Source organism: Equus quagga, chromosome 16, assembly GCF_021613505.1.
Source record: "Equus quagga isolate Etosha38 chromosome 16, UCLA_HA_Equagga_1.0, whole genome shotgun sequence".
Classification (NCBI taxonomy): Eukaryota; Metazoa; Chordata; class Mammalia; order Perissodactyla; family Equidae; genus Equus; species Equus quagga.
This window is the reverse complement of record NC_060282.1, coordinates 43,054,375-43,081,725: the sequence shown is the minus strand read 5'-3', so window position 1 is coordinate 43,081,725 and position 27,351 is coordinate 43,054,375. Positions and strand designations below refer to the sequence as shown.

Below are 27,351 nucleotides of genomic sequence, written 5' to 3'. Positions count from 1 at the left end.
CTGTTGGCCTGAATCTCATGTGTACAGTGGGGCTTCTTTCCTCTCCCTTAGAGTCAGGGTAAGAAGCAAAGGAGAGTGTACGTGGCAGTGCTTCAGAAAGTGAAACAGACTACCGTGAGTTGTAGAGGATGGGCTCCTCGGTGAATTTTACCTGCAATTAGCACATTTTGTGATTCAGACAAACAGTTGCTGACAGAATGGTAATTAAGAAACAATTTCTGGATGTGATACGAAAAGCACAGGCAACAAAATCAAAAATACACCAGCAGGACTACCTCAAACTAAAAAGCTTCTGCACAGCAAAGGAAATAATCAGCAGTGTGAAAAGGCAACCTACAGAATGGGAGAAAATATTTTCAAGCCATCTATCTAGTAAGGGGTTTATATGCAAAATATATTAAAAATTCCTACAATTCAATAGCAAAAAAACCCCCAAATAATCTGATTTTAAAATGGGCAAAGGGTTTGAATAGACATTTCTCCAAAGAAGACATACAGCTAGCCAACAGGCATATTAAAAGATGCTCAACATCACTAATCACCAGGAAAATGCAAATCAAAACCATACCTGTTAGGGTAGCTATTATAAAATTTTTTTAAAAAAGGAAAATAACAAGTGTTGGTGAGGACAGGGAGAAATTGGAACTCTTGTGCTCTGTTGATGGGAATGTAAAATGGTGCAACTGGAAAACAGCATGGAGGTTCTTCAAAAAGTAAAACTAGAACTACCATATGATCCAGCAATCCCACTGCTGGGTATCCATCCAAAAGAATTGAAAACAGAATATTTTCATTCCCATGTTCATTGCAGCATTATTGACAACAGCCAAGAGGTGGACACAACTAAAATGTCCATTGAGAGATAGATGGATAAAGAAAATGTGGTATATGCATACAATGGAAAATAATGCAGCCTTTAAAAAAAAGGAATGAAATCCTGTCATATGCTACGGCATGGAAGAACCTTGAGGATATTATGCAAAGTGAAATATGCCAGTCACAGAGGACAAATGTTGTATGATTCCACTTACATAAGCACCTAGAGTAGTAAAAAGTAGAAACGAAAAATAGAATGGTGGTTGCCAGGGGCTGGAGGGAGGCGGCACTGGGGAGTTGTTGTTCAAAGGGTATAAAGTTTCACTCGTGCAAGATAAAAACATTCTAGAGATCAGCTGTACAGCAATGTGCATACGGTTAACGGTGCTGCACTGCACACTATAAATTTAAGAGGGTAGGTTTCATGTTATGCGTTTTTTACCACAGCTTTTTTAAAAATTTAGTTTAAAGACTTAAAATGATTAACACAATCTGAAGCAATCATTGTCCCCTGATGGCTTAATGGGTAAGGAATTAGAAGTAAGACTAAGCCATACACAGAAAATCACATTATAGAGTCTAATTTACTTACAATACTAATAAGAGTAGAAACACATATATCTGTCATTGCAAATAAATACATTCGAGGGCAGTTGGCTAACATGTGCTGTATCTTAATCAAGAATCTACACCTCAGGTTGGTTGTTGCTTAGCATTTGAGAGATCCTAATCGGAGATCCACACTCCAGAGGCAGTTGCTAAAGGCCTTGAGCTAGCGCTATCTCAAGCAGCACTAGGTTTGTTAATTAGCAAAGAGATCTTACAAAGAGATTTTGTGATATTAGTGGTATTTAAGACATGCAGTTTGATTAAAAATATATCTCAGCCATCGCATGGACAAGAGTGTAAGCATCTGGCTAGTCCAGCAGCTTATACTCTTCCAAGTTCCAGAACTCCAGTTCCATTCTGTTTAGGATCACCTTTCCATGGACTGTCAGATGAATCTTTTCACTAGAGTACTGTTATCACAGTACCTGAGGGAGAGAGAGCTGGGAATTCACAGACCTAAAGCACAAGTTAGATGAGCATTTATTGTACCTACTCATTAATAACTGAATATGGGACAGAATTCAATTATTTATTCAGTCAATCAATATTTATCAAACCTCTACTATGTGCCAGGCAATATTCTCGACACTTGGAATGCAACCACAAACAAAATAAGGATGTGAAAAAGCTTTTGGTCAGAGGCCTGCTCTGTTGCAACCTATCTCCTCCTGTCAACATTGTGTGGCGGATACTTACAACTCTCACCTACCTCTAGTTATCAGGGTTACCAACATCTCCATAAAGGTGCCCATTAGCCACAAATTGTCAAATTAACTTAAGTTGGTTCACAATAAGCCACCACAAAAAAGTGTTGACATGTGAGAATCATTCATACTGAGATGGACAGGTGTCTCTCTTCCCTTAGATCCCTCGAGATTCTGGTCCTGGGGAAGGATGGGAGATGCCTGCCCCCACCTCCTGCAAAAGGATCAAGGATGCTGCCTGGACCATCCACTGGGAACTCTGAAAACTGCCCTTTCCTTCATCGTTTCCTTCTGGGGTTCTTTCTCTCCGTGTAGACAGTTACAAACAGGAGGAAGTTGTAAGGGCACCTTTTCCAAATGTCAGATCACACAGCATGCTGATAGTTTGAGTTGGTCCACACACAAACCTCGGTGCTAAAACCAGGTGAGGACATTTGTCAGAGGTGGAGTATATGGTAATAATGGGATCAGAATTCCCACACTCTGCCCCAGGGCTTGCTTCAGCACCAGCACTTTTCTTCCTGTCCTTCTATCCATTTTCTGTGAAATTATTCTATTTTATCTTCATTTTTAGCCTCTACTTCAGCTTCCCTTTATTCAGGTTCAAAACTCTCCTCCACAACCTTCTTTTGCAGCCTCCAGCACACTGTACTGCAAACCTTCGGCATTCAATCACACTTGCAGAGTCTCTAAGGCTGTAAGTCTGACCTTTTAATTTTAAATATATTGGATGCTAAATATATTGAGTGCTGCTTCTTAGTGAGGCATCTGGTAAACCATTTACAAGCTCTAAAGCATGGATGAGACAGCCACATAGAAAAGGGTCAAGATTTAGGTGGACACAGTAGGGGATGAGAGTAGATTGATGGAGGGATGGGAAGATCCTGTACAAAGAAATGGGTACTACAGTAATGGAGACTTTGGCTCCAGACTACCTAGTCCTTACAGAGGGAGAGACAAAGCAAGGGCCAGTGGGCTTAGCAATACCATAAAAGATGAAAGTAAGAGGTGGGAAGGGAGGAAGGGATGAAAGGATAAACTTGTCTATTAAACCTTGAAAAGAGATCTACAAGATACCAGTCATTATTAAAGATAAGTCTGTGGCTGGCATATTAGAATAAAGGGTCTATAGCCTAAAGCTCGTACCACTCAACCAGTCCACCAACCCCATATTCACAAAGGGAGAAGTAAAGCCCTGAGTACCACCATCCCCTATTTATCAAATAAAAATATAGAACACCTAAATTTGAATTTCAGATAAACAACAAACAATTTTTTAGTTTGAGTATATCCCAAATATTGCATGGGACATACTTATACAAAAACTTGTTTATCTTGTATTTTATATGGCAACCCTACCTCCCTCCCCAAAAGTTACTTGGTCAGTTAGTTACAGACCCAGAACTAGAAACCTGGCCTTTTATCTTTCAGGACAGGAATGACTGAGAGTGCCCAGGAGTCCATCGCCATGCCTGAGAGGTCACTACTAACACATCATGTCTGCTTATAGGTCCTCATGTGGTCATAAGTAAATCAAGCTATGAGAAAGATAAATTCCGTAAAGGGATGATTTACCTTTTTAACCATGACATATCCAGCATTAGTTTGGGGATCTGTGTCAATCCCCAGTCGTCCCTCACTGTCTCCCTCTGTAATACGATACAGGATTTTAGAACTGCCAGTAAATGGCTCATCAGCATCTGTGGCCTGGATGGTTAAGATGATGGACCCAACAGGTATGTCTTCAGCGAGAGTCAGGTTTCCATACTAAGAAGGAAACAGGAAAAGGAAACAATGAGAATGTCTATTGTCATCAAGCATAATTGTCAAAGGGCAAACTTGTCTCTTTGGTTTCAGAATGGACACAAATCGCGGTTTGCATCAATACTTACCAAGCATGTTTATCTTATTGACGAATATGCTGCAGTTGATTTTGACATCAGTCATTCTCATAGACTGATATCCATTGTACAAAGAAACACAACTTCTCAGAGAGCTACTGGTAGGATTCTAAAACAGATTCCCCCTCCCACACGCAATATGTTTAATAACTATAATTATTATTATAGTAGTAATGATATAAATAAACAGTTACTATGCATTGAGTACCTACAATGTGGTAGGTACTTTATATACATTATTTTAATTAATTCTTAAACCAAGGAATGGTAGTTAACTATCTGAACTTTGGAGGCAGACAGCCTGTGTCTGAATCCTAGGCTTGCCACTTATTAGTCAGGAGACTTGAAGTTATATACTTGACTTCTTCAAGTCTCACTTTTTCATCATCTGTCTAGTGGAGATAATAATAATAGAACCTTCTTCATGTCTGCTGTGGGAATTAAGAAAAAGAATGCATATAAAGCCCCTGAATACCTAGAGATAGTAAGTGCTCAGAAAAGACAAGCAACAAGACACCCTACTGAGCAGCTGTATCATCATCTCCACTTGACAGAGGACAAAGGATTGGAGAGGCAAAACTCACCCAAGACCACACAGCTAGTAAGTCTCAGAATTGGGATTCAAAGTCCTGCTTGTCCAACTCCAAAGCCAGTGCTCTTCATCACTGGCCTAGACGGTCTCCTACTCCTCCACTCAAAATCCCCCAGATCATGTCTCTTAGTATCATGATCTTAAAGATGGTAACAGGCAGGGTCCAGGAGAGGGCCACACCAATGAAAAAAGCAGACTCGCTCTCTCTAGAGCTTAGACTTACTTTTCCAAGTCTGAGACTCCCAAAGTGGAGTCCTCATCCTTAATCTAGAACCACTGTCTAGATATAACCCGAGGAAATCGCTACACAAGGAAAGCATCACGAGGCTGAGAAGAAACAGGCTCTTTATGTCACACTTGCTTAGCCTCAGTGCCTGTTACACAAGGCACTTCAGTCACGCCTCTTACTGCCCCAAACCCTCATAAATGAATTCCCTTTCTTTGTCACAGCCTGTCAATATTTTGATTTAATATCATCACAGGGCTCTGGGCTGCCTCATAACTGACCTCAAACGTGACACGACAATCTAGTCAAATGGACTTCTCTCTGCTCCAGAATAAATAGAGACATCCTTTTAAGGGAAGCAGTGATAAAAACCACCCCCAAGTCTAAAGCCCACACCAACAGTAAGTAAACATTTTTCTTGATATTCTCAATTGATCTTTTTTCTCCTGCTCTTTCTGCTGAATTCTCCTAATTCTTGCAAATGTCTTGAGCGTGTTTTTCTTTGGCGTAAGCCAAAGGTTAGTTTTTTTCTTTTCCTTTTCTCTTACCCAATTACTGCAAAATGAGTTTAAATTACCAATATTCCAAATTTTAACTTTTGACTAAAAATGCTTGTTTGAGACCTAGCAGTAATCTTTTTATTGTCCTACTACACACAACATATATAATGATGAACTACAAGTAGCCATTCAACTTCTCCAACTTGACAAAGATTGCGGTTGTAGCTTTTAAGCGGCCCTGGGAATAAATGTCACTGGCAGAAGTTTATAAACAGATGTTCCCAGATACTGTAACAGTGGATGTTATTGTTCCCTGAAGATTTCCACTGAAGACGACGTCTGGGTTTGTTACCAGTGCACTGACTGAGACATTAAGTCTGGCATTCTTCCTAACTACCATTTGTGTCTTTATTTCAGGAGTAGAAGTCAAGTGATATGAACAAACTAGAGGCAAAACAGTGACATCTACTCACATCTGATTTTTCAAAGATGGGGATCTGGTCATTGATATCAATAACGTTGATTTGCACATGACAGAGAGTCTTGAAATCTGAAAATCAAAGTCATATCACAAAAATTTTTACTGAAAATCATGCATTGAAATCGGCAATCTGCAAGAAAAAAAATTGGCAAGTGAAGTAACAGCCATGGCCGCAATTTCCCTATTGATATGCAATTTATATGGCAAGGGGACTCTCTGCCCCCACCTGCACCCACAAGCAGGACACAAAGTGGAGGCTGAAAAAGGCCCTGAGAGAAGCTGCCCTGGGCTTCCTGCTGCCCTCCACCTACCCCGTCTGAGGTAAGGCTTGTCCCTGAGCAAGATAGTTCCTTTTCTGGAAAGCAGCCTCTCTTTTCTGACTAGTGAAACTTAGGGAGAGACATCAAAGCCCAGGGTAAAGCTATCCTTCCAGAAAGCCTTCCTTGAGCATCCCGAACAGCTGTCTTTCCTTCTCTGAACACTTCCAGCACTTACCGTTCTACATCTCCTCTGCCCTCTATGGTGGGAAGGTGCAGGGGCGCCTGCGCCCTCCCTTCCAAGTGAGGGAGGACGTAGTACAATTAGCCCCCTTCAGAGGACCTGGCTGCCCAGCCTACATGGGAAGAGGTAGCTCATGGAACCCTAGGGAAATGGCACAGGTTGATGGGCGGGTTTGACTGTTCAGAGACCTTGTCAGAGACAGCATGTTCCACCCAGGTCCAAGATGAGCATGGAGTGTGGGTGGGGCGGGGTGTCTGGAGAGATACCCTGAATGAGAAACAAAATGGCAGGTTCTTTGTTGCGGTTGCCATTATTCTAACCATGGCTTATTGTATTGTATAATGGTTAAGATTCTGGGCTCTAGAATCCCATTGTTCCAATTTTGGCTCTGTCTCTTAGCAGATGTGTGAGAGCTTGGTGCATCACTCAAGGTCTCTGTGGCTCAGTCAGTTTATCTACAAAATGTAGATAACATCAGGACCAGATTCTCATCATGATACAAGTTGTTAGTTATCTCTGCATACCAGGCACCGTATTAAGTGCTTTACCTGCAATACTCATTCTATCTTCATGACATAGGTACTATTATCATTCTCATTTCGTTCACAAATGAGGAAGCCAAGGGATAGAAAAGTTAGGTAACCTGACCAAAGTCACACAACCACTAGTGGTTGAGCCAGAATTCAAGTCCATGTGCTCCTTTGCCCTCTCTGTCCACTCTCCACCCTTCACCCTGCTTTGTGTCCCAGGAGGCTGACTTCATGAACTGCATCAGTAGGCCCTGGCCCTGTGGGTATCAACTGGGTTCTACCAGTGGGAGGAAGGGCAGGAGGAAAGAGGTCAGGGCATAGTCCCCCATGGCCAGCAGCCTCTTCTATAGCCACAGGCATAGGTCTTGCTCCCTTCCTTCACCCCTTCACATCTTAGGGTAGGAAAGGCTGCCTACTGTGTTTCATATCTTCTGTTGGTTTCTCCTAACCCTGCACACAACCTGTATAAATAATCCCTTCTTAACTCTTTTTGGTTATCCCTTAGAGGGTGCCATCTGTTGCCTGCTGGAACCCTGACAAATAGAATCAGGCAGTCTAACTCCAGGGCTTGTGCTCAATGTACTGGACACAAGGCAAGGCATATCATCTAATAATAATCAAATTATAAATTAAGTGGATGTTAAGTAAAGCTGGTGCCAGTCCCCAGAACATTGTAGGCAACAAGAATGGCTGAAGATTGGAGGGTCCTAGGGCCTGAACTCACTGGCTTCCTGTTCTGCACAAACCTCAATTGGGGCAGCGATGGGCCTCCTGGCTAACAGGCCCTCCCTGATTTATGTAAAACTATATTAGTTATAGCCTTGTCTCTAATTTTCTGTAGTGTACAATTGAATGTTTAATTCCATCAACACATATACATACATATATTTATGGATAAATATATTTTATAATCGGGTCCATATTTTCTATACAGGTACACATGCACATAGACAATTTGTAGTCTGATTTTCACTTTATGCTCTTACAGATTCAAACTACTTCAGGTCCCTGTGCATTTGCACATGGGATTTCTTCTCCTCCATAAGCCCTTCACTATTTTGTAATTTGTCCTATTCATCCTTCAAAACTCAGATCAATGACACCTCTTCCAGAAAACCTTACCTACTCTCTCTCTCCACTGAGTCATTCATTGCCTTCGTGGGCTACCTTGTACATGTTTCTTGTAATTTATTTATTTACATGTCCATCTCCTCTACCAGGAGCACTCCTTGAAGACAGACACTGGGTCTTACTCATTTGTGTATCCCTAATTCCTTGAATGGTGCCTCAAACAAGATAAATGCTCAATACCTGCTGATAGAATGGATGGCTGTTGAGCGAAATTGTTAATTCATCATGGATGGGGACGATTTATTATACTCATTTCTGTTGTACCTCTTAACATAATGCTGAACATTAGGCCCTCAATATTTGCCAAATTACTAGGTTTCAAACATTTTGCATTGGGGACCTGCAAACCCCAGTTCTCTTTAGTATGTCAACATCTGTGTAAAGGAAAAAACTGTGAAGCACAGTATGAAATGATGCTCTTCTCTTCTCCACACCTATATACAGTCATGTGTCGCTTAACGACAGAAATGGATCCTGAGAAATGCATTGCCAGGTGATTTCGTCGTTGTATGAACATCATGGAGAATACTTACACGAACCCACATCATATAGCCTACCACACACCTAGGCTCTATGATGCTAATCTTATGGGACCACTGTCATATATGTGGTCTCTCATTGACTGAAATGTCATTATGTGGCACATGACTATAATCTGTGCCTCCTAGCATAAGAATTACTGAACTTTTTGGTAATCTAGGATTCAGTACCAATTAACTCAAAGAAATATTCTTAACTTAGGAGTGTGCATTCCCCTAAAATAAGTCTGTCTCTGAGTACATGTATGTTTGTGTGTCCGTGCACACTTGTGTGAAAACGTGTGCAATTTAGGAAATCACAGTTTTCATCAGATTCTCAAAGGGTCTTGTGACTCAACTAAGATTAAGAACCACTTGCTTTGAAATTGTATAAGGAGTAGAGAAGAATATCTCCTGATACTGTCAAATGGACAACTAGAAGCTGATAGGAGATGATAAAACTTCCCAAAAGGTGCATTTTTCTTCTATTTTCATACAGTAGAATCCTTTGAGTCTGAAAGGGAGAATTGAGAAATACAATTAAGTTTCTTGTTTGTGATCACGGTGGCTGCAAGCATGTGCCTTGCCGACCTTCACCAACAGGGATCTTCATTGACGATGTGCTGTTGTGCTCTGAAATCCATCACCACATTTGCACCAAGGCCTTGCTTCCCACGGCTGCCCCCAGCCAGTAAACGAGCAAGGCAGGCAGGCTATGGCAGGCCCATTATTAGAGATCACAGACTCCATCAACAGCCAACTTTGGACTCCCCAATGACCTTGCTGAATTTTCCTTTGCCTGCTCAGTGGTCTCTCCAGCCTTCCTTCCCTCTCTCCTTTGCTCAGAGTGAGGCTTTATTGAAGTCTGATTGCTCTGCCAGCCTTCTCTGTACCCCTCCTCATTTTTTTCTCACAGCCATTTCCTCTAATAAAACCCTTGTATGTTTAATCCTCTCTTGGCATTTGCTTCTCAGAAGACTGGAACCAGCACAGTAATTTCACCTGAGCTGTAACTCCGGCCTTTACGATGTTGGAGCAGCTGCCTCCGTGCTGCATGTGTGTTTTACATAGGAAGCAAGAACTCTTAACGGCATCCTTCTATAAAACACTCAGGCATTAGAGCAACCTAACAAATCGCAACTAGAAGGAAAGCAAGTATTTTCATTCTTGACAGCAAATGTGATACTGACCTTTGTCAGATACCTCTACTGTCAAGTGGTACTGAGGAGCATCTTGCTTTGTCAAGGACTGCTTAGCTAACTGGAACATTCCTGTGTACCTTTCAACCAGAAAGAGTCCTTCTGTGGGAGACTTGGGAGACTGGTCCACAATTCTGTATTCCAAAACACTGTTCATAGTATTTTCTTCATCCATATCACGGGCAACAAGAGTCCCAATACTGCTCCCTGTGGAGAAGGAAAGAAGAAAATCCATCTATTACAGGTTCCATTGAATCTATTAAATAATTCTTTCACTGGATAAGTGGTTCTTAGAAAGCACTATAAATAACTGTGAGTAGCAGACTAAAGTTCTTAGATGTTTTGTGGTTCTTCTAACCCTTTCCACAGTGTAGTGTGTCAAATAGTGTATTTGTTGGGGCCACCATAACAAAGTACCATAGACTGGGCAGCTTTAACAATAGACGTTTATTTTCTCACAGTTTCTGGAGGCTGGAGGTCTGAGATCAAGGTGTTGGCAGGGTTGGTTTCTTCTGAGACCCTTCTCCTTGGGTTGTAGATGGCTGTCTTCTCCATGTGTCTTCACATGGTCATTCCTCTGTACAGGTCTGTGTCCAGATTTCCTATTCTTAGAAGGACACCAGTCATATTGGATTAAGACCCACACTAATGACATCATTTTAATTTAATTACTTCTTTAAAGACCCTATCTCTAAATAATGGTCACCTTTGAGGTACCAGGGATTAGGACTTCACCATATGAATTTGGGGAGGACACATTATAGCCCAAAACAATTTAGCCCAAAACAAATAGTGTCCCACAAAAACTCAAGCCCACCAGCAACCCCAAATGTGACCTTGTTTGGAAGTAGGGTCTTTGCAGATGTAATCAGTTAAGGAACTTGAGATGACATCATCCTGGATTTAGAGTGGGCCCTAAATCCAGTGACTGGTGCTCTTATAAGAAAAAGAGAAGACACAGAGACACACACAGAGAAGGAGGCCATGTGAAGTAGGAGGCAGAGACTGGAGAGATGCTGCCACATGCAGCCAAGGAATGCCAGGAGCCACCAGAAGTCAGAAGAGGCAAGGAAGAATTCTCCTCTAGCTGGCACCTTGGTTTTAGACTTCTGGCCTCCAGAACTGTGAGAGAATACATTTCTGTTGTTTTAAGCCACTAAGTTTGTGGCAATTTGTTATGACCATCCTCAGACACTAATACACAAGGCTTATGGTATAAGTAATAAGGATAAGACAACTGTAGTTTGCTTCTAAGCAACTTTGTAGAACAATTGCAGAGACTGACTCACCCCAAAAAGAACACAGGGCAAAGAACAGGCATGTATTCTTTCTGCCTTGCTGTGGCTTATGCCCCTAAGTGTTTGATTCCTGTGAATGTTTCAGTCCAGGGAGTTCCAGAAGTCAGAGGCTATCACTCAGTGCTCCACTCAGGTTTGGGTGAGTTCTGATAGGTTCTGGATCCTCTTGCTCTGTGAAATGGGAACTGTGGGTTTCTCTACATGCAGCAAGAATCCCATCTTGAGGCTACAACTTGAATACACCCATTTGTGGAGTTAGATGTCACCCCTCCCCCAAATCAACTTGCATCTGCTGACTTACATGGGAATTTGGAAGGTTTTTTTCTAGGGGTGGAAGGGAAGTACCTACGTTATGTCTATACTGAAGTTGGATATGTCTCATGGGTTGGGGGGCTGGGGTGCATCACGAGCAATAAGGCAGAGGAGAGTATGTATCTAGTATAGTAGGAGCTATTTCTTAATCCATCACAACCAAGTCACCTTTGTGGCACTACGTGTCTTTGTAAGAAAAGTACTTGTGTGCTGGAATGAAAGAGTGTGTTCCTAAATTCTGTGATCCTTCGGTGTCTAAGCAGCCCTACTTTGGACCTTTCCCCTTAGCAAGTGAGCATAACAAAGAAGACACTTCTTCTCTCATTCCATAGGAAACGTTAGCTGTCAGAGGCACCATAAGAATGGTTAACATCAATGACCAGGGGATTTCCAGTAGAGGATGTCGCTCAGTGGGAGCAGAGAACTTTGTGGATGAGCCACAAGTGAAAGGAATACCATGTTCCCGAGTGACGGAGGCTTGGAACAAGTGGCAGCCCAAATTGTTTCAGGGGTATATACGTGAACTCTAGGGGCACTCAGAAATACTTTAGGGCTGTGGGAGTTTTATGAGAGGGTAAGCTTCCTGTATGAACTTGTAGGACTTGGTAGAAAGTGGGATTTCAAAGTTAATGTTGACATTGCTAAGACTTGGGGACAAGTCCCACAAGGTTCTGGTTAATACAAGACACAAAATAGGAGTATATAAGCATACTTAGAAATAATTTAGCATTTTACTGAGCTGGACAATAAGCTCCCAAAGGTTAGAGGCATTGTTTTGCACCTCTTTTAGGCTGCCTTTATGGAACAGACTCAATTAACCTGTGTTGATTTATAACAATTCCTGGTCCATTCCTGCTCCATGAAGTCCACCATTCAAGACTTTGCAAACTATAGTTAGAAAATAAATTCTCACTTTTAGAGAGGCAAATAGCATACTAAGCCCCGGAACAATTTATCCTATCAAAAATGACTCCCTAACCAGTCTCAGAAAACTAGTACTGTCCTCTTCCCAAATGATGTAAGCAGCCTCTAAAATGGCTCCCACAATCCCCCACCTCCTGATAGTGATGCCTTGGTGTAACCCCATCCTTTTGAGTGTGGGCTGAGCCTAGTGACTTGCTTCCGACAGAATATGGCAAAAGTGATGAGATGTCAGTTCCGAGATTATGTTGTAGAAAGACTCACTTCCATCGTGCTCACCATTTTTCAATCTCTCTCTCTCTCTGAATCAAAGGTACCCAGCTGAGCTGCACTCAGATTCCTGACTCACAGAAACTGCGAGATAATAAATGTTTGTTGCTTTAAGCTGCTAAGTTTAGAGACAATTTGTTATGTAGCAATAGATAACTAACACATTAAATGTTAGGCCCTATACAAAGAGACTTGAGGTAGCATCTAGAAATGTCTTCAAAGTTTTTTGCCTTCATCTAGCATCACAGACCATCCCAGATTTTCAAAAATGATGATGCCACAAGTGTTGCTTGGCTATTGTCACACATTCCATTGTTAGGCAACTGTCACTGTTAAAAGATTCTTCCTTATAATTAACTAAAATCCTTCAAGTTGTCATTTAACACTTCTTGCTGCAGCAAGAATTGGAATAAATGAAAAAGAGAGGACCTACGCAGAACACACTGACAGTGGGCAGCCTGCATATGACTCCTGATAGCAAGAAATTAAAAAAAGAGCATTGAACAAGCAAGCCAGGCAGGCAGTGTCCACCAAGCCTCCAGGAGAGCACCCACTGTGTCAAAAGTGTGGCAAGGGGCTGGCCCCATGGCATAGTGGTTAAGTTCGGCATGCTTGCTTCGGCAGCCCAGGTTTGCAGGTTCAGATCCCAGGCACAGGCCTACACCACTAGTCAGCCATGCTGTGCTGGCAACTCACATATAAAGTAGATGAAGATTGGCACAGATGTTAGCTCAGGGCTAATCTTCCTCAGGAAAAAAAAAAAAAAGTGTGGCAGGAAGAGTAGAGAGATCAAAAGAAAATGAAGAGAATGCCCACAACTCACGTGAAGATCTGCCTTTGTGGGCAGCAAAGCCTTAGGAATGGCAGTCATAAAAGGTTGCTCACCTTGCAAGCCTCTGAAAATTACATAATACTACAGACAAAAGCATTTCAAGAAATGCCAGCCCACTCAGCCAATGGGCTCAACATCAAGGAGTAATAGACAAGAGTTGTCCCAAATCCAGGGAAGTCATAAAACTCCCAGAATTCATAATGTTCTCATAGTAGTTGTCCCTATACAAAACTAAAGCTATTATGAAACACAGTGAAAGGAAACAAAGCAAGTCAAGAACAAATGGGCAAAAACAGGTAGGACTTGAACTTCAACTACCAGTCCCCTGAACTATTGTCAGCTTCCTAGAGAGAGAGGATCAAAGATCTAAAGTCTTCTAATTGTAGTGCTTGCTTACTGCAGGGTATCTGACATTGGGTATAAATGTTTATTTAAATTATTCAGCAAATTTGATGAGATTTTATCTATTGCTGAGTTTATTAGAGGGCAAATAATCTATGGGAAAACCTTTCAAATGAGACAACCTTATATCTGTATACAGAATGCTGATGTACGTGGTTATGGTGTTAGTGGTAGTGGTAAGGATGGTTGTAGTAACAGTAATGGTAGTAACAGTAATAGTAGTGGTAGTGGCAGTGGTAGTCATAAAAGCTCCAGTTTAAGAACACTACCAGATATTGTCTGAGCTGAAATACTGTACCTATGTGAGTCCCGAGGTGCCTTCCAGCTCTATGCCAAACTAGACCTGAATAACTGATTCCCGATCAAGTCTACTTGCCCACCTTTTACTAGACAGAGAAGAGAAAGGGATTACAGAGCTAATATAGGAAGGACAGTTACAAGGCTTTGAACAGGTCTTATTTCTTACCTATTTTTTCTTTCTCCTGGACCTCAAACACAGTCACTGGAGATGGACACATAGGTGGATTATCATTAATGTCTTTAACTTTCACATCAATTTGCAGTGCGTATGAAAGTGGTTTTCCATGTTCATCCTTTGCAACCGCATAAAAAACATACTACAACAGGAAGATCAGAGTTAAGATGCGATCCCTCATCATCCCTTTCGTCAGATACGACTCTCATCATCCCCTTCAAAAGGCAAACAAAACAGCTGTTTCATTTGCCCTCTTATTTTCAATTCACTTAGAACTGAGAAATGAGAAAAAATCAAGTGGGATGATTTGTGGGGAAATTATCACGTCTTTGAGAGCAATAATTTGCTAGGGTGCAGAACACAGTTTCAGGGTACTTGGTTGTGGTCGTCGTTGTTTAAGTAAAATCAATTCTGCTCTTAGCTGTCCATGGGCATTTGGACTTTGTCCTATCATCTGTGAAACTTCTCCCAGTTTTACTCACTGAATCCTTTTCTTCTCGGTCCAATGGGTGAGTCACATAAATATCTCCTTCCTGGTCAATTGAAAATGGGAATCTTGGCAGCTTCTCCTTGTCAGCTAAGGAGTATTGTGCACCTGGCTCATTCCACCGCACCTACAGGGCCCAAAGTGAGTTGTGAGGAAAGATAAATCTAGACGAAGAACTGGAAAGGAAATAAACAATTTTCTCGTTCTCCATTTGAAATTTCTGACAACCTTGTTTGCACATCTGTGGTTTCTTACAACTGCTAAATTATGTTTCATTTTCAACTTAAAATAAGTTTTTTTTCTTTTTTACCAAGTTTTACTGTTCAATAAAAGCACATAGGGGTATTTTTCTTCTCCAAAGCAATTCTTTGTAAACTCTCTAAAGAGTTTGTGGGTTGTTCTTTTGGAAGTCTGATTGTGAAGCCATCATATCCATGAAACATTAACTTAAGAAACAAATGCACTTTGTAGCTGGCATTACCTGAGGACTAAGCCATGATGTCTGATGAGCTCCTAAAACTCACCAATGAAGGTGATAACAGCAATAGGAGAGACTTCAAACTTTTCTTCATGCCCTTATTAAGCAAGACAAACGATACACAAATAAGGCACATTCCTCCCTTTAGCCTTAAAGAATTCAGGTATAAGAATAATTGCCAACTCCTAGCATTGTTTTTTAAACAACTTGCCAAAAAATAAATAAATAAACTCAATAGTAAGACCAGTCTACTTGCTACAGAGAGACCCTGGCCTCTCTGACATTCCAATACTAATAATAACACTTATTGGAGGTTACCATACTCCAGATAAAATTCTAAACACTTTTAAGTATCATCTCATTATATCCTCAAACAGCCCCATGAGGTAGAGACTATGCTATCCCCACTTTATAAATGAGGAAACTAAGACACAGAAAGTTTAAAGGACTTGCCCAAGGTCCTCAGGCTATTTGAAACTTCCACACTAACCTACTCTCTCAGACCAGCCTGGGAAGGGTCTCAAGTACACCACTTAGTTATTTTAGCACCACCACACTCTGTCCGAGCCAAAGATCACACTCTGGGTTGTAAGCAAGCTCCCCTTGTGCCCTAAAAATTCAGTCCAAGTTCTCCTCTCTTGAGCCAACCCTCTCCACTCTTTTTCCTGGGTTTCAAGACACCCAAAGCACTTTCCCTAGGCCTGGATATTGGGTGTCGCACCCCAAAATTCCTTTTCTTTGACAGCCCTGAGAGCCAACAAGCATATGCATTCTTTTTAGCATTTACAAGTCCCTTTTGGGATAACTTAAATAATAAATAAGACTTTAGTAAAGGCCCCACGTCTGAAATTCTCACAGTAGTAAGCCCTAACACACTTTCTTAGCAGGTAAAGCAGAATACCTCTTGCTTTTATTCTTTTTTTTCCTGAAAGTGACATTCATTAACTCAGCATTCAATAAATAAAAATCCTTTTAGGTTAGACAATAGATATGATGGGATGGTCCACTCCACGGCCCCTTAACAACAGCAGTGTCATTTAAAAAAAATCTTAGGGGAACTACTGAGACTTTCTCATAATAGAACTACCTTTTATCTACTTTCACAGACATTACCTCTCAGTTAATCTTCACAACTCAAAGAAGTATTATTATCTCCATTTTATTGATGATAAGTTGGGGCTCAGAATAGTTAAATGACATATTCGTGATCAGTCATTAAAGTAGTAGAACAAGGGTGTTTGGGTTATCTGCTTCCAAATCCAGTGCTCTCTCACTAACCCACAGATTTCATGTCAAGGAACCTCCTGATCTTTCAGAATAGATGAGACCTGTGTGGAGTCCAGAGTGGATTTCCAGGAGCTAAGAAGGAAGGGACCCAGGGTGAGAACACCAGCCATGGGGGTGGGAAGGTGGGAGCATTTGAACGGAGAGGAGAAGTACACACAGGAGATGGAGTTGGGGGAAGGGTGGTCTCCGAGGGCCAAGGTTGCCTACTCGACTCTCACTTTTGCCAGTCCTGTCTCTGTCCCTAGCTGTGATAGGATGAATCTATTGAAGAGAGATTTTTCCCAGGAAAATAAGAAGCAGCCTTTTAAAAATGTTTACAACAACATATTCAAATCATGTCCATGTACATGATGCATGCACCATACACAACCCACTCTTCTGCAACCACATCGCAGACTCCTGACGGGGAACAACAAACATCAGTGGTATCTACTTGGACGGTGAAGGTGAGCGAAGTTCTGTTTTAAAGATCAAATATACATATGAATCCAAGTTGGTAAAGTCCAGAGTTTAGCCATAATGGTAAACTCCAGAGACAGGGCCAGAGACTTTGTCTATTTAGTTTGCTTTATAATTATGCTATGCAAAAACAGACCTAAGAAATTTATCAGTGAAGACCATGAGGGTGGGCCTCTACAAAGTGAGGCCACTTATCTTTAGTAGTAGGTTCTAAACATTCGCTCCTTGGACACTACCTGAGTGATTTTGATGGGGTGAGGATCAGTTGAGTTTTCTACAATCTCCACAGTCTCTGGCGCTTTCCAAATATTCTCCTTCACCATAATATCCACAGATACGCTGTCACTGAAGGAATTCTCAATCTGACCTCCCATGTCCTTCACTGAGACCACCAAATTGTAGGAAGGATTCTTAACAGGATCCAATTCCCGAGATCCTATGGGAAGTAGGAGAAAAGAGAAAAGGAAATGTCTCTGAAGGTGACACACATCTAGGTCCCTTTTTCTGACTCAGACAGTCCTACGAATGCATCACTTGACTTACCTTCTACGGTAAGTGAAATCCCCCCTGTTTTGTTGTTGATCTGAAAGTACATGACATTGTTGATCTTGGGAAGCTGAAGGACAATTTGATAAATCAGCTGGCCATTGGGAGTGGCTGGATCATCCAGGTCTGTAGCATTGACATACATAAAGGGCTTTCCTGTTTAACAAAACATACCCAGAAAAAGTGAAAAAGATATTAATTGAAACCCAAATCAACTATAGCCATTTTTGCCTTCTAAAAGGCAGAGATAGAATGGGGGAAGGTGCCATAATTCACACCACTGGGGAAATAAATCTTTATCATGCTCCCTTCCCCAAGGATGGGGTTTCTCAAAGTATGGTTCAGGGACCTCTAGCGGTCTTTGAGACTGTTTTTTAGGGTTGATGCTGTCAAAATTCATATGTGTGTAAAAGAGTCACTCAAAGCACAAGATAATTCAATGGATTTTAGCATGAAGGAGTATCAAAGAAAGCATTGATGTGGTTTCAGATTCACATTGCAACCAGCCTTTAAGAAACCACTACTTGTTGAGTTTTGGTATACTACCAAAGCATATCCACAGTTATCTGAAAATGCTATCACAACACTTTCCCTTACCAACTACATATCTGTGTGAGGCGAGTTTTTCTTTATACGCTTCAACCAAAAGAGCACATGACAACAGAACAAATGCAGAAACAGACATGAGAATCCAACTGTTTTCAATTAATCCAAACATTAAAGACATTTGCAAAGATTAAAACAATGCCATTCTTTTTAATAACTCTTTTTGTCTTTGAAAATACAGCTATTTTTCATTAAAATATATTTATTATTATGTAAAGTGAAATAATAAATATTTTAATGTCTCAGTTTTAATTTCTAATATGATAAATATTGATGGATATAACCTGTGATGTACAAGGGCCGACTCATGAGAGCCAATTGCTAAATTTCAAGAAATTTTGTAAGCCAATTATTAACACCACTGGTAGCTTAAAATAGGCCATGGAAGGAGCATTTATACCACAGAAATTGGCAAATACTACAAATCAGGGCTTTTTCCTCTGGAGAGACAGCTATTAAACATTCACCAGCACACCACTGGATATAATCCACAAATCCAAAAGTTTTTTGGAGTCTTTAAAATTTTTAAGAGAATATAGCCCTGAGACCAAAAACTTTGAGAAGCAGTGGTCTAGAAGATCCTATTGGTGAACAGAGAAAAAGTAAGACCTGGAATATTCTTATTTAGCAGAGTTTATTAGTGACAGAGTTGGTGAAATTGCTCCATGTAATAAAGCAAAAGAAATATTTTTCCTGAGTTACTGGAAGTTGGCATTGAAGAATGAGAGGTAGAGAAGATCAAGTAACATAGAGGGAAACTTAACAGTGCATTAATGGAAATGGCCAAGAGTCTTTCTGAGAACTTGGAAGTCTAATAGTCATGTTTATTTTGTGCACTGTTATGACGTGATGCTCCTTCATCTCCCCAAATCTCCAGCAAAGTTTGCAGCACACCCCTATGTCTTGATGAGAGGCTTGTGTAGAAATGAAGGGTAGAAGAATAGTGCAGTGATGAGCCACAGCTAGGAGATAGAAGAGAAGAAAACAAACTAGGAGCCAGCAGTGACCACGAGAATGTAGATTTCTGGGAGAACGTATGAGAATGAGCTCACCTTTCCAGCCTGTTCTAGAGAGTTCTAGAGCTCTAAGGTATTCTAAAGCTCATCCTAGAATAGTGGCTCTCAACCGGGAGTGATTTTTCCCCCAGGTGACATTTAGCAGTGTCTGAAGACATCTTTTTTGTCACAACTTGGGGGGGAGGTATTGCTACTGGCATCTAGTGAGATGTCACGGATGCTGCTAAACATCCTATGATGCACAGAACAGACCCTGACAAAGAAAGAGTTATCATGTCCAAGATGCCAACAGTGCCAAGGTTGAGAAACCATGCCCTAGAGCAATGGGGATAATAAAACAACTCCTAGAGATTGCTGTGAAATTTAAGGAAGATAGTAAGTCCTTAATGAGTGATAGCTGCAGCAGTTAGCCACACAAATCTGCCCCTTCTGCCTGATACTCTGCCATCTTTCCAAAAATATCTCCAGGCTCCTGCCTATTACCTGGGCGAGAATTCTGCCTTACAGAGCCTTCATACTTTGACTGGAGAAACATGGGTCGATTGTCATTGATGTCCTTCACTTCTACGGTGATGGGGACGGGGCCATCCACTGTAGCTCCATGAGCATCCAAGGCTGAAATCTGATGGCAAAAGGAAAGGGAAACTACCTTGGTGAGTCTGGAATTCATACCACACACCCAAAAGTCACTTGAAAGAAATTAGAGTTCAAAAGAACCAATAAGCTAGTGACTGTAGGGGAGAAAAACACTCATAAATGCCAAGATTTGGAGCTGCTAAAACAGGGGCCCTATCAGCTAAATCTGGTTAATCATGACTTCATTTTTCTAGCAGTGGGGTATGCTGGACACTGGACATGCTTCTTTTCTAAACAGTGGAAGTCAGTGAAATAAGAACACTTTGATCCTTGAGGTTATGGAAGTGCCATGTCCTCTTACAGAGCCACTTTAGTGATCAACCTGCAGAGCCAATAGCAGAAGGTACTAGACAGAAAGCATCTGGCTTGCCCTTTTCTTCCCACAAGTAGCTCTCGTCCATTCCTGGGTATTCAGATACCAATCATGAAAACTAAGAGAAGAGAGGCAGAAGGATATCTTTAGTCTGCCTCTGACTGCTGGTTACTTCTGCTTCTTGAAGGCCCAAAGGAGTTCCATTCCAGCACGTATGCTGCCTTCTTTGTTGGTCCAGAGCCTGAACACTAGCCATTGGGAGATAATAGTAAAATATCAGAGAAGTGTTGGCTTGGCGTTGATCCAGTTGCCTGAGTATAACCATACTTGATGAGTAATGCCATCTGAAAGCCTGGCAATGTAAATTGGGTTACTCTGGTCAAAAAGCCTAAGGAAGAAGGCATCTTTGCCGTACCCCTCTGTAGTTGGTGAAAATGGACAAATGAGGTTTGGAAAGCATGTCATTAATGTCAGGAGAGCTTTTACAGGATTCTACGCAAAGGATGAAGATGTCAGTCATAATTCCAGGACAAGGGTGCTCAGAGAGGTTTGAGTTAGAACCCTTTGTCTGGTCTCAATTCACCTCAAGCTTGTGAACAGCTCTTGTTTCCCTGTCCAGGGTTCCGTTGTGATATAGAAGTCCATCTGGTTGTATATGAAATATGCCATCTGTCTCCCCAGTTAGTTTGAAAGTCACAGCAGGAGGATTGGCCTTAAACTAGAAAAAGCAAAAATCAGATTAGATTGTAAAGAAAAACAATGTTGTGGGATTTATAGAAAGTTACCAATTTCAGGCAACATTTTCTTTTGTACAACCACTAAATAAATTCTTAGCTTTTAAAGTAATATATTCTAAAAGTTTGCTTGCACATTAACTAGTTAACATTCAAAATACATTTCCCTCAAGAAACAATATATGATATAATTCAATACATTGACAAAAGCCAATTGATTATTTAAATTGCAGCTGGAGTTAGATTAGATTTTTCTGGGAATATCTAAAAGCTATAACATTACTAGCTTCTAAGAAACATTAAAAAGGGTAGCTTTATTGCTAAGATAAAAAAGATGTAATTTAGTACTTCCAAAATGGTGACAAAAATTGCGACATTTTAATATTAAGGGAAAAAGTTTTAAAGTGGCCTTAACTTGATAAGGTTCTATATGACAACCTCTTAATCATTTTTTCAGAAGTGAAGAAAATATCAATGATTGTTCATGGAATAGCTACAGCACTTTTAAGACTACAAGTATAAAAAATTCACAAAAAGTTAAGTAGACATAAAAGTTATTCCAGCTCATTAATCATTTTTAATATATTTTTGTTAACAAATTAAAAATCAATCAATGTTGCAAAGGATGTAAAGAAACACAAATAGTATTGCTGGAAATGTAAATCAGTAAAATTCTTTTGGAAATAACTTGAGGCATAAAATGTTTGTAGCCTTTGATAGCAGCTATTACTACACAGAATTTATCCCAAGGAAATATTTTTTAAATAGTAAGCTACATGCTTGTAGTATAAACAGCCTTACTTATAAAACTGGTAAAGTTGAAAATTCCTAAATGGTCAAAAAAGAAAGATGATGAAATTATTATAGCACATAAACTTGATAGAATTTTAATCATTAAAATGTTCATTCTAGGGGGCCAGCCCCACAGCCGAGTGGTTAAGTTCATATGCTCTGCTTCGGTGGCCCAGGGTTTCACCAGTTCAGATTCTGGGCACAGACCTAGCACCACTCATCAAGCCATGCTGTGGTGGTGTCCCACATAGCACAACCAGAAGGACCTACAGCTAGAATATACAACTATGTAATTGGGAGGCTTTGGGGGAGATGAAAAAGAAAAAAAAGATTGGCAACAGATGTTAGCTCAGGTGACATCTTTAAAAAAAACTTCATTCTATAAAATATGAAGTAGCATTAAAAAAATGATATGATGCAAAGTCACAAAAGGAGAATATGGGAGTATATAAGAATGTAAAAGAATACAAGAGTGAATACAGACTATGATTGTAACAGTACCAAAAGTATTCACATCAGTGGGCAATAAATAGAATTTTTTAAAAAGTTGATACGTTAAGTAGGTAGGACTGTAGGTGGATAATTTTTTATGAGTGTTTTCTTGTTGATATTGTGTTGTTTATAGAATAAAGTGTCATCATTTTGTGTTTTACTTTAAAGTCCTGGACATCAGTGGGAAAGGGGGAGTAAACATCTGCAAAAACTTTCCCTCCATAAAAGCAATGAGAAACTGGAAAAATTGCAAATATCAACTTTTTCAGGACCTTGGAAATTAGGCAAATGCTTGCAAAATCCAAGGAGTGTTTACTTAAGAAAACTACTGACTATCAGTAAGAACAAAGCCTTGTGGTTACTTTGACTTGCCCTAATTCCATTGTCCTTTCTCAAGAAATTCAATAGCTTTAAAACCAACAACCTCACAATCACAGTACTATGGAGGGGGCAGAAGGGGTTTGCAGTGTCCCAAAGGCCCCATCCCAAGAGAACTGTTATTATCTGACCTATCTGGAAGTTCCCTGGAAATACCTACTCACAGGGCTTGTCCGTATTTGACCTAACTCAGAGCTCACTCACTGCAAACAATTTTTCTCCTGGGGGAATTTGTTGAAAATAATCATCAGAAATCGGTTAACATTGCAGCTGCCTGAGGCAGTGATAACAGTTGATGCAAACAAGAAGATGATCAAAAAACTTAAAAGGTAAATCTTGGGAACGAGATGTCCCCAGGAGGAACTGAAAATCTCTAATATGGAGATTTTCCTGGAAGTATAGAAGGCCACATTCATGAGTAGTGCTGTGCACATGCCCAGGAAAGATATGAAAAGGCCCTAATCTCTCGCCTCTGGCTGACCTTGAGGCTCTGCACAGGCAGGAAATGATGGCTAAGGCAGAGTTGTAGACTGCCTACCATATTCTTGAAGGTGTGCCCCAATATGCACACAGAGCCCCTTGGCAAATGCTAGCATACTTATTGGTTCAAGACTTTTAAGGAAATCTCAGTTCAGTCATTAGCCAACTGGGCAGAGACTTCAATGGCCACACATGACAAAGAATACAGGCTTTATAGAATTAGTTTGGGAAAATCTTCGAACAAACAAACAGCAACAACAACAAACCCTGGGAAGAGGAACGGATATCATTTCTAGAGTTGCCACATCACATTATTTAAAATGCCCAGCTTTCAAGAAATGATTATGAGACATGCAAATGAAAAGAAAGTAAGGTCCATATACGGGAAAAAAAGCAATGAATAGAAATTGTCCTCAAGGAAGCCCAGAAGTTAGACTTAATAGATAAGGACTTTATCTATTTTAAATGGGTTTAAAAACTAGAGAAACCATCTCTAAAGAACTAATGCAAACTATGAGAATAATGTCTCACCAAATAAAGAATATCCATAAAGACACAGAAATTGTTTTTTTTTAAAAAAACAAATAAGAATTCTGGAGTCGATAAATATAACTGAAATGAAAAATTCATTAGAAAGGGCTCAACAGTAGATCTGAGCTAACAGAAGAAAGAATCAATGAACTTGATAATAGATCAATTGAGAATATCCACTCTGAAGAACAGAAAGAAAAAAGAATGAAGAAAGATTAACAGAACCCTAGAGACCAATGGAACACCATCAAGCAAACACATCCATAATGGGAGTCATAGAAGGAAAGGAAAGGAAAGAAAAGGGCAGAAAGATTATTTGAAGAAAGAATGACTAAAAACTTTCCATATTTGAGAAAAACATTAATCTACACATCAAAGTTCAATGAACTCCAAATATGGTAAACTTAAAGAGACCCAAACTTAGACACAACATAATCATAATCTTTGTCTTTCAAAGAGAGAATCTTGAAAGTGCAGACACTCATCACATACAAGGGATCCTCAATAAAATGAACAGCTGGTTTCTCACAGAGGCCTGAAGGCAATGGAATGGTGTCTTCAATGTGCTGGGAAAAAAAAGACTGACAACTAAGAATTGTATATCTAACAAAACTATCCTTCAAAATGAGGGTGAAATTAAACTATACTACTATTTTAAGTACGCTTCTTTTTTTGGTGAGGAAGATTGGCCCTGAGCTAACATCTGTTGCCTATTTCCCTCTTTTTCCTTTCTCCCCAAAGCCCCAGCACACAGTTGTACATCCTACTTGTAAGTCATTCTAGTTCTGCCATGTGGGATGCCACCACAGCATGGCTTGGTGAGAGGTGTGTAGGTCCACACCCAGGATCTGAACCAGTGAACCCCAGGCCACTGAAGTGGAGCACACGAACTTAACCACTTAGCCACAGGGCCAGCCCTGACTATATACTACTATTTTAAAACACAGACTTTAAGACAAATTGTTACTAGAGACAAAAAAGGACATTGTATAATGATACAAGGGTCAATCCATCAAGAGACTATAGCAATTATAAACACATATGCACCTAACAACAGATCCCAAGATACATGAAGCAAAAAATGACAAAGGAAAAATAGACAATTCAACAAGAATAGTTGGTGACTTCAAAACTTCATTTCAATAGTAGATGTGACAAATAGAAAATCAAAAAGGGAACAGAAGACTTGAACAACACTATAAACCAACTAGAAGCTAACAGACATTTAAAGAACACTCCATCCAACAAAAGCCTAATTCTTCTCAAATGTAGGTGGAACATTTTCCAGGATACATCATATTAGGCCATAAAACAAGTCTCAATAAATTTTAAAGAACTGGAATCATACAAAATATGTTCTCTTTTCACAATGCAATGAAATTAGAAACCAATAACAGCAGGAAATTTGGGAAAATCAAGTATGAGGAAATAGCAAGACACTCTAATAACCAACAGGTTAAAGAGGAAATTAAAAGAGAAATTAGAAAATAATTTTTGATGAGTGAAAATGAAAACACAGGATACCAAACCTTATGGGATGCACATTAAACAGTACTTAGAAGGAAATCTATAGCTGTAAATTCCTTTAAAAGAAAAGTCTCAAATCAATAATCTTCCACCTTTAGAAACTATAAAAAGGTGAATAAACTAACTCCAAAGCAAGTAGAAAGAAGTAAAGGTTAGAGAGGAATTTAATGAAATAGAGAATACAAAAGCAATGGAGAAAATTAACAAAACCAAAAGTGGGTTTTTTGAAAAGATCAACAAAATTAACAAATCTTCAGCTGGACTTACCAAGAGAAAAAAAGAGACAGGATTCAGGTAGCTATAATCAGGAAGGTACAAGGGGACATCACTACCAACCTTACAGAAGTTAAAAAGGATTAAAGAGAATACTATAAGAAATTGTTTTTCCACAAATTAGACAACCTAGATGAAATGGATGAATTCTTAGACATACAAAAACTGCCAAACTTGACCAAAGAATAAACAGAAAATATGAATAGAACTATAACAACTAAAGAGATTTAGTCAGTAATCAAAAGTTTCCTGCTAAGGAAAGCCCAAGACCAGATGACTTCACTGGTAAATTCTACCTAACATGTAAAGAAGAATTAACACCAAACCTTCACAAATCCTTCCAAAGAATAGAAGAGCAAGGAACACTTTCCAACTCATTCTATGAGGCCAACATCATCCTCACATGCAAACCAGAAAACACAGCACAATAAAAATACAGCCCAATATCTCTTATGAATATAGACACAAAAGTCTTCAACAAAATACTAGCAACCTGAATCCAGCAACACATGGAAAGGATTATATACCATGACCAAGTGGAATTTATCCCAGAATACAAGGCTGGTTCAACATATAAAAATCAATTAATTTAATACCCAATATCTCAATAGAGCCAGAAAATCATTTGACATAATCCAACATCCTTTCATGATAAAAAAAAAAAAATACTCCACAAACTAGGAATAGAAGCTAACTTCCTCAAGCTGATAAAGGGCATCTAAGAAAACCCCACAGCTAACGTTATACTTAAAGGTGAAAAACTGAAAGCTTTCCCCTTAAGATCGGGAATAAGAAAAGGAAGTCCAATCTTGCCACTTCCATATAACATTGCACTGATTGTCCTATAAAGAACAATTAGTCAAGAAAAAGAAATAAAAGGCATCCAGATCAGAAAGAAAGAAGTAAAATTCTCTCAGATGACGTGAACTTATATATGGAAAATCCTAAGGAATCTAAAAGAAACTTTTATTACAGTTAATAAATGAGTCCACTAAGGTTGTAGGATAAAAGATCAATATACAAAATCAATTATATTTCTATACACTAACAAAGAACAATCTGAAAATGATATTAAGAAAACAATTTCATTTATAATAGGATCGAAAAGAATAACATACTTCAGAGTAAATTTAACCAAAGAAATAAAAGATTTGTAAACTGAAAACTATAAAACATTGTTGAAAGAAATTAAAGGAAATCTAAATAAATGGAAAAATATCCCATGTTCAAGGACTGAAAAATTTAATATTGTTGAGATGATAATATTTCCCAAGTTAAAATACTGATTCAACAAAATTCCTACCAAAATTACAGTTGTCCTGTTCGTAGGATTGACAGGCTGATCCTAAAATTCACGTGGAAATGTAAGAGACCCAGAACAGCCAAAACAATCTCGAAGAAGAAGAACAAAATCGGAGGACTTAACACTGCAGGATTTCAAAACTTACTACAAAGCTGCAGTATTCAAGAGAGCACGGCACTGGCAGAAGAACAGACATTTAGATCAATGGAATCAAATCAGGAGTCAGAAAACAAACTTTTACATTCATAGTCAATTAATTTCTGACGAAATGCTAAGATAATTCAATGGGGAAAGAATAATGTTTTCAACAATTGGTGCTGAAGCCACTGGATGTCCACATACAAAGAAATGAAGTTAGACCCCTCTCTCACGCCACACACAAAAATTAACTAAAAATAGATTAAAGGTCTAAGTGTAAGAGCTAAAACTATAAAACTCTAAGAAAAAACACAGGTATAAATCTTCATGACTCTGGTTAGGCAATAGCTTCTTAGATGTGACTTCAAAAGCACACTCAACAAAAAGTAATAATTTGGACTTCATCAACATTAAAAGCTTTTGCGCTTCAAATGGCACTATCAAGAAAGTGAAAAGATAACTTATAGAGTGTGAGAAAATATTTGCAAATTATCTATCCAATAAGGAACTGTATGCAGAAAATATAAAGAACTCTTACAATAAAGACAAATAACCCAATTTAAAAATAGGCAAAAGATTTGAATAGACATTTCTCCAAAGAAGATATACCAATAACCAATAGGCACATGAAAAGATACTCAACATCATTAGCCATTA

At 39.5% G+C, this 27,351-nt stretch overlaps 1 protein-coding gene across 1 annotated transcript in view; it reads right to left on the bottom strand.

Moving 5' to 3' along the window:
• Positions 1 to 27,351, bottom strand: part of CDH17 (cadherin 17) — a 62,189-nt gene that overhangs the window by 18,167 nt on the left and 16,671 nt on the right. The window contains exons 4-12 of the mRNA XM_046642152.1: positions 20,630 to 20,764; positions 19,581 to 19,719; positions 17,473 to 17,631; positions 17,166 to 17,365; positions 14,701 to 14,832; positions 14,210 to 14,360; positions 9,700 to 9,915; positions 5,822 to 5,898; positions 3,705 to 3,896 (exon numbers count right to left, since the gene is read on the bottom strand). Of these exons, the coding sequence (XP_046498108.1) occupies positions 3,705 to 3,896; positions 5,822 to 5,898; positions 9,700 to 9,915; positions 14,210 to 14,360; positions 14,701 to 14,832; positions 17,166 to 17,365; positions 17,473 to 17,631; positions 19,581 to 19,719; positions 20,630 to 20,764 (1,401 nt within the window). The remainder of the gene's footprint in view (positions 1 to 3,704; positions 3,897 to 5,821; positions 5,899 to 9,699; positions 9,916 to 14,209; positions 14,361 to 14,700; positions 14,833 to 17,165; positions 17,366 to 17,472; positions 17,632 to 19,580; positions 19,720 to 20,629; positions 20,765 to 27,351) is intronic.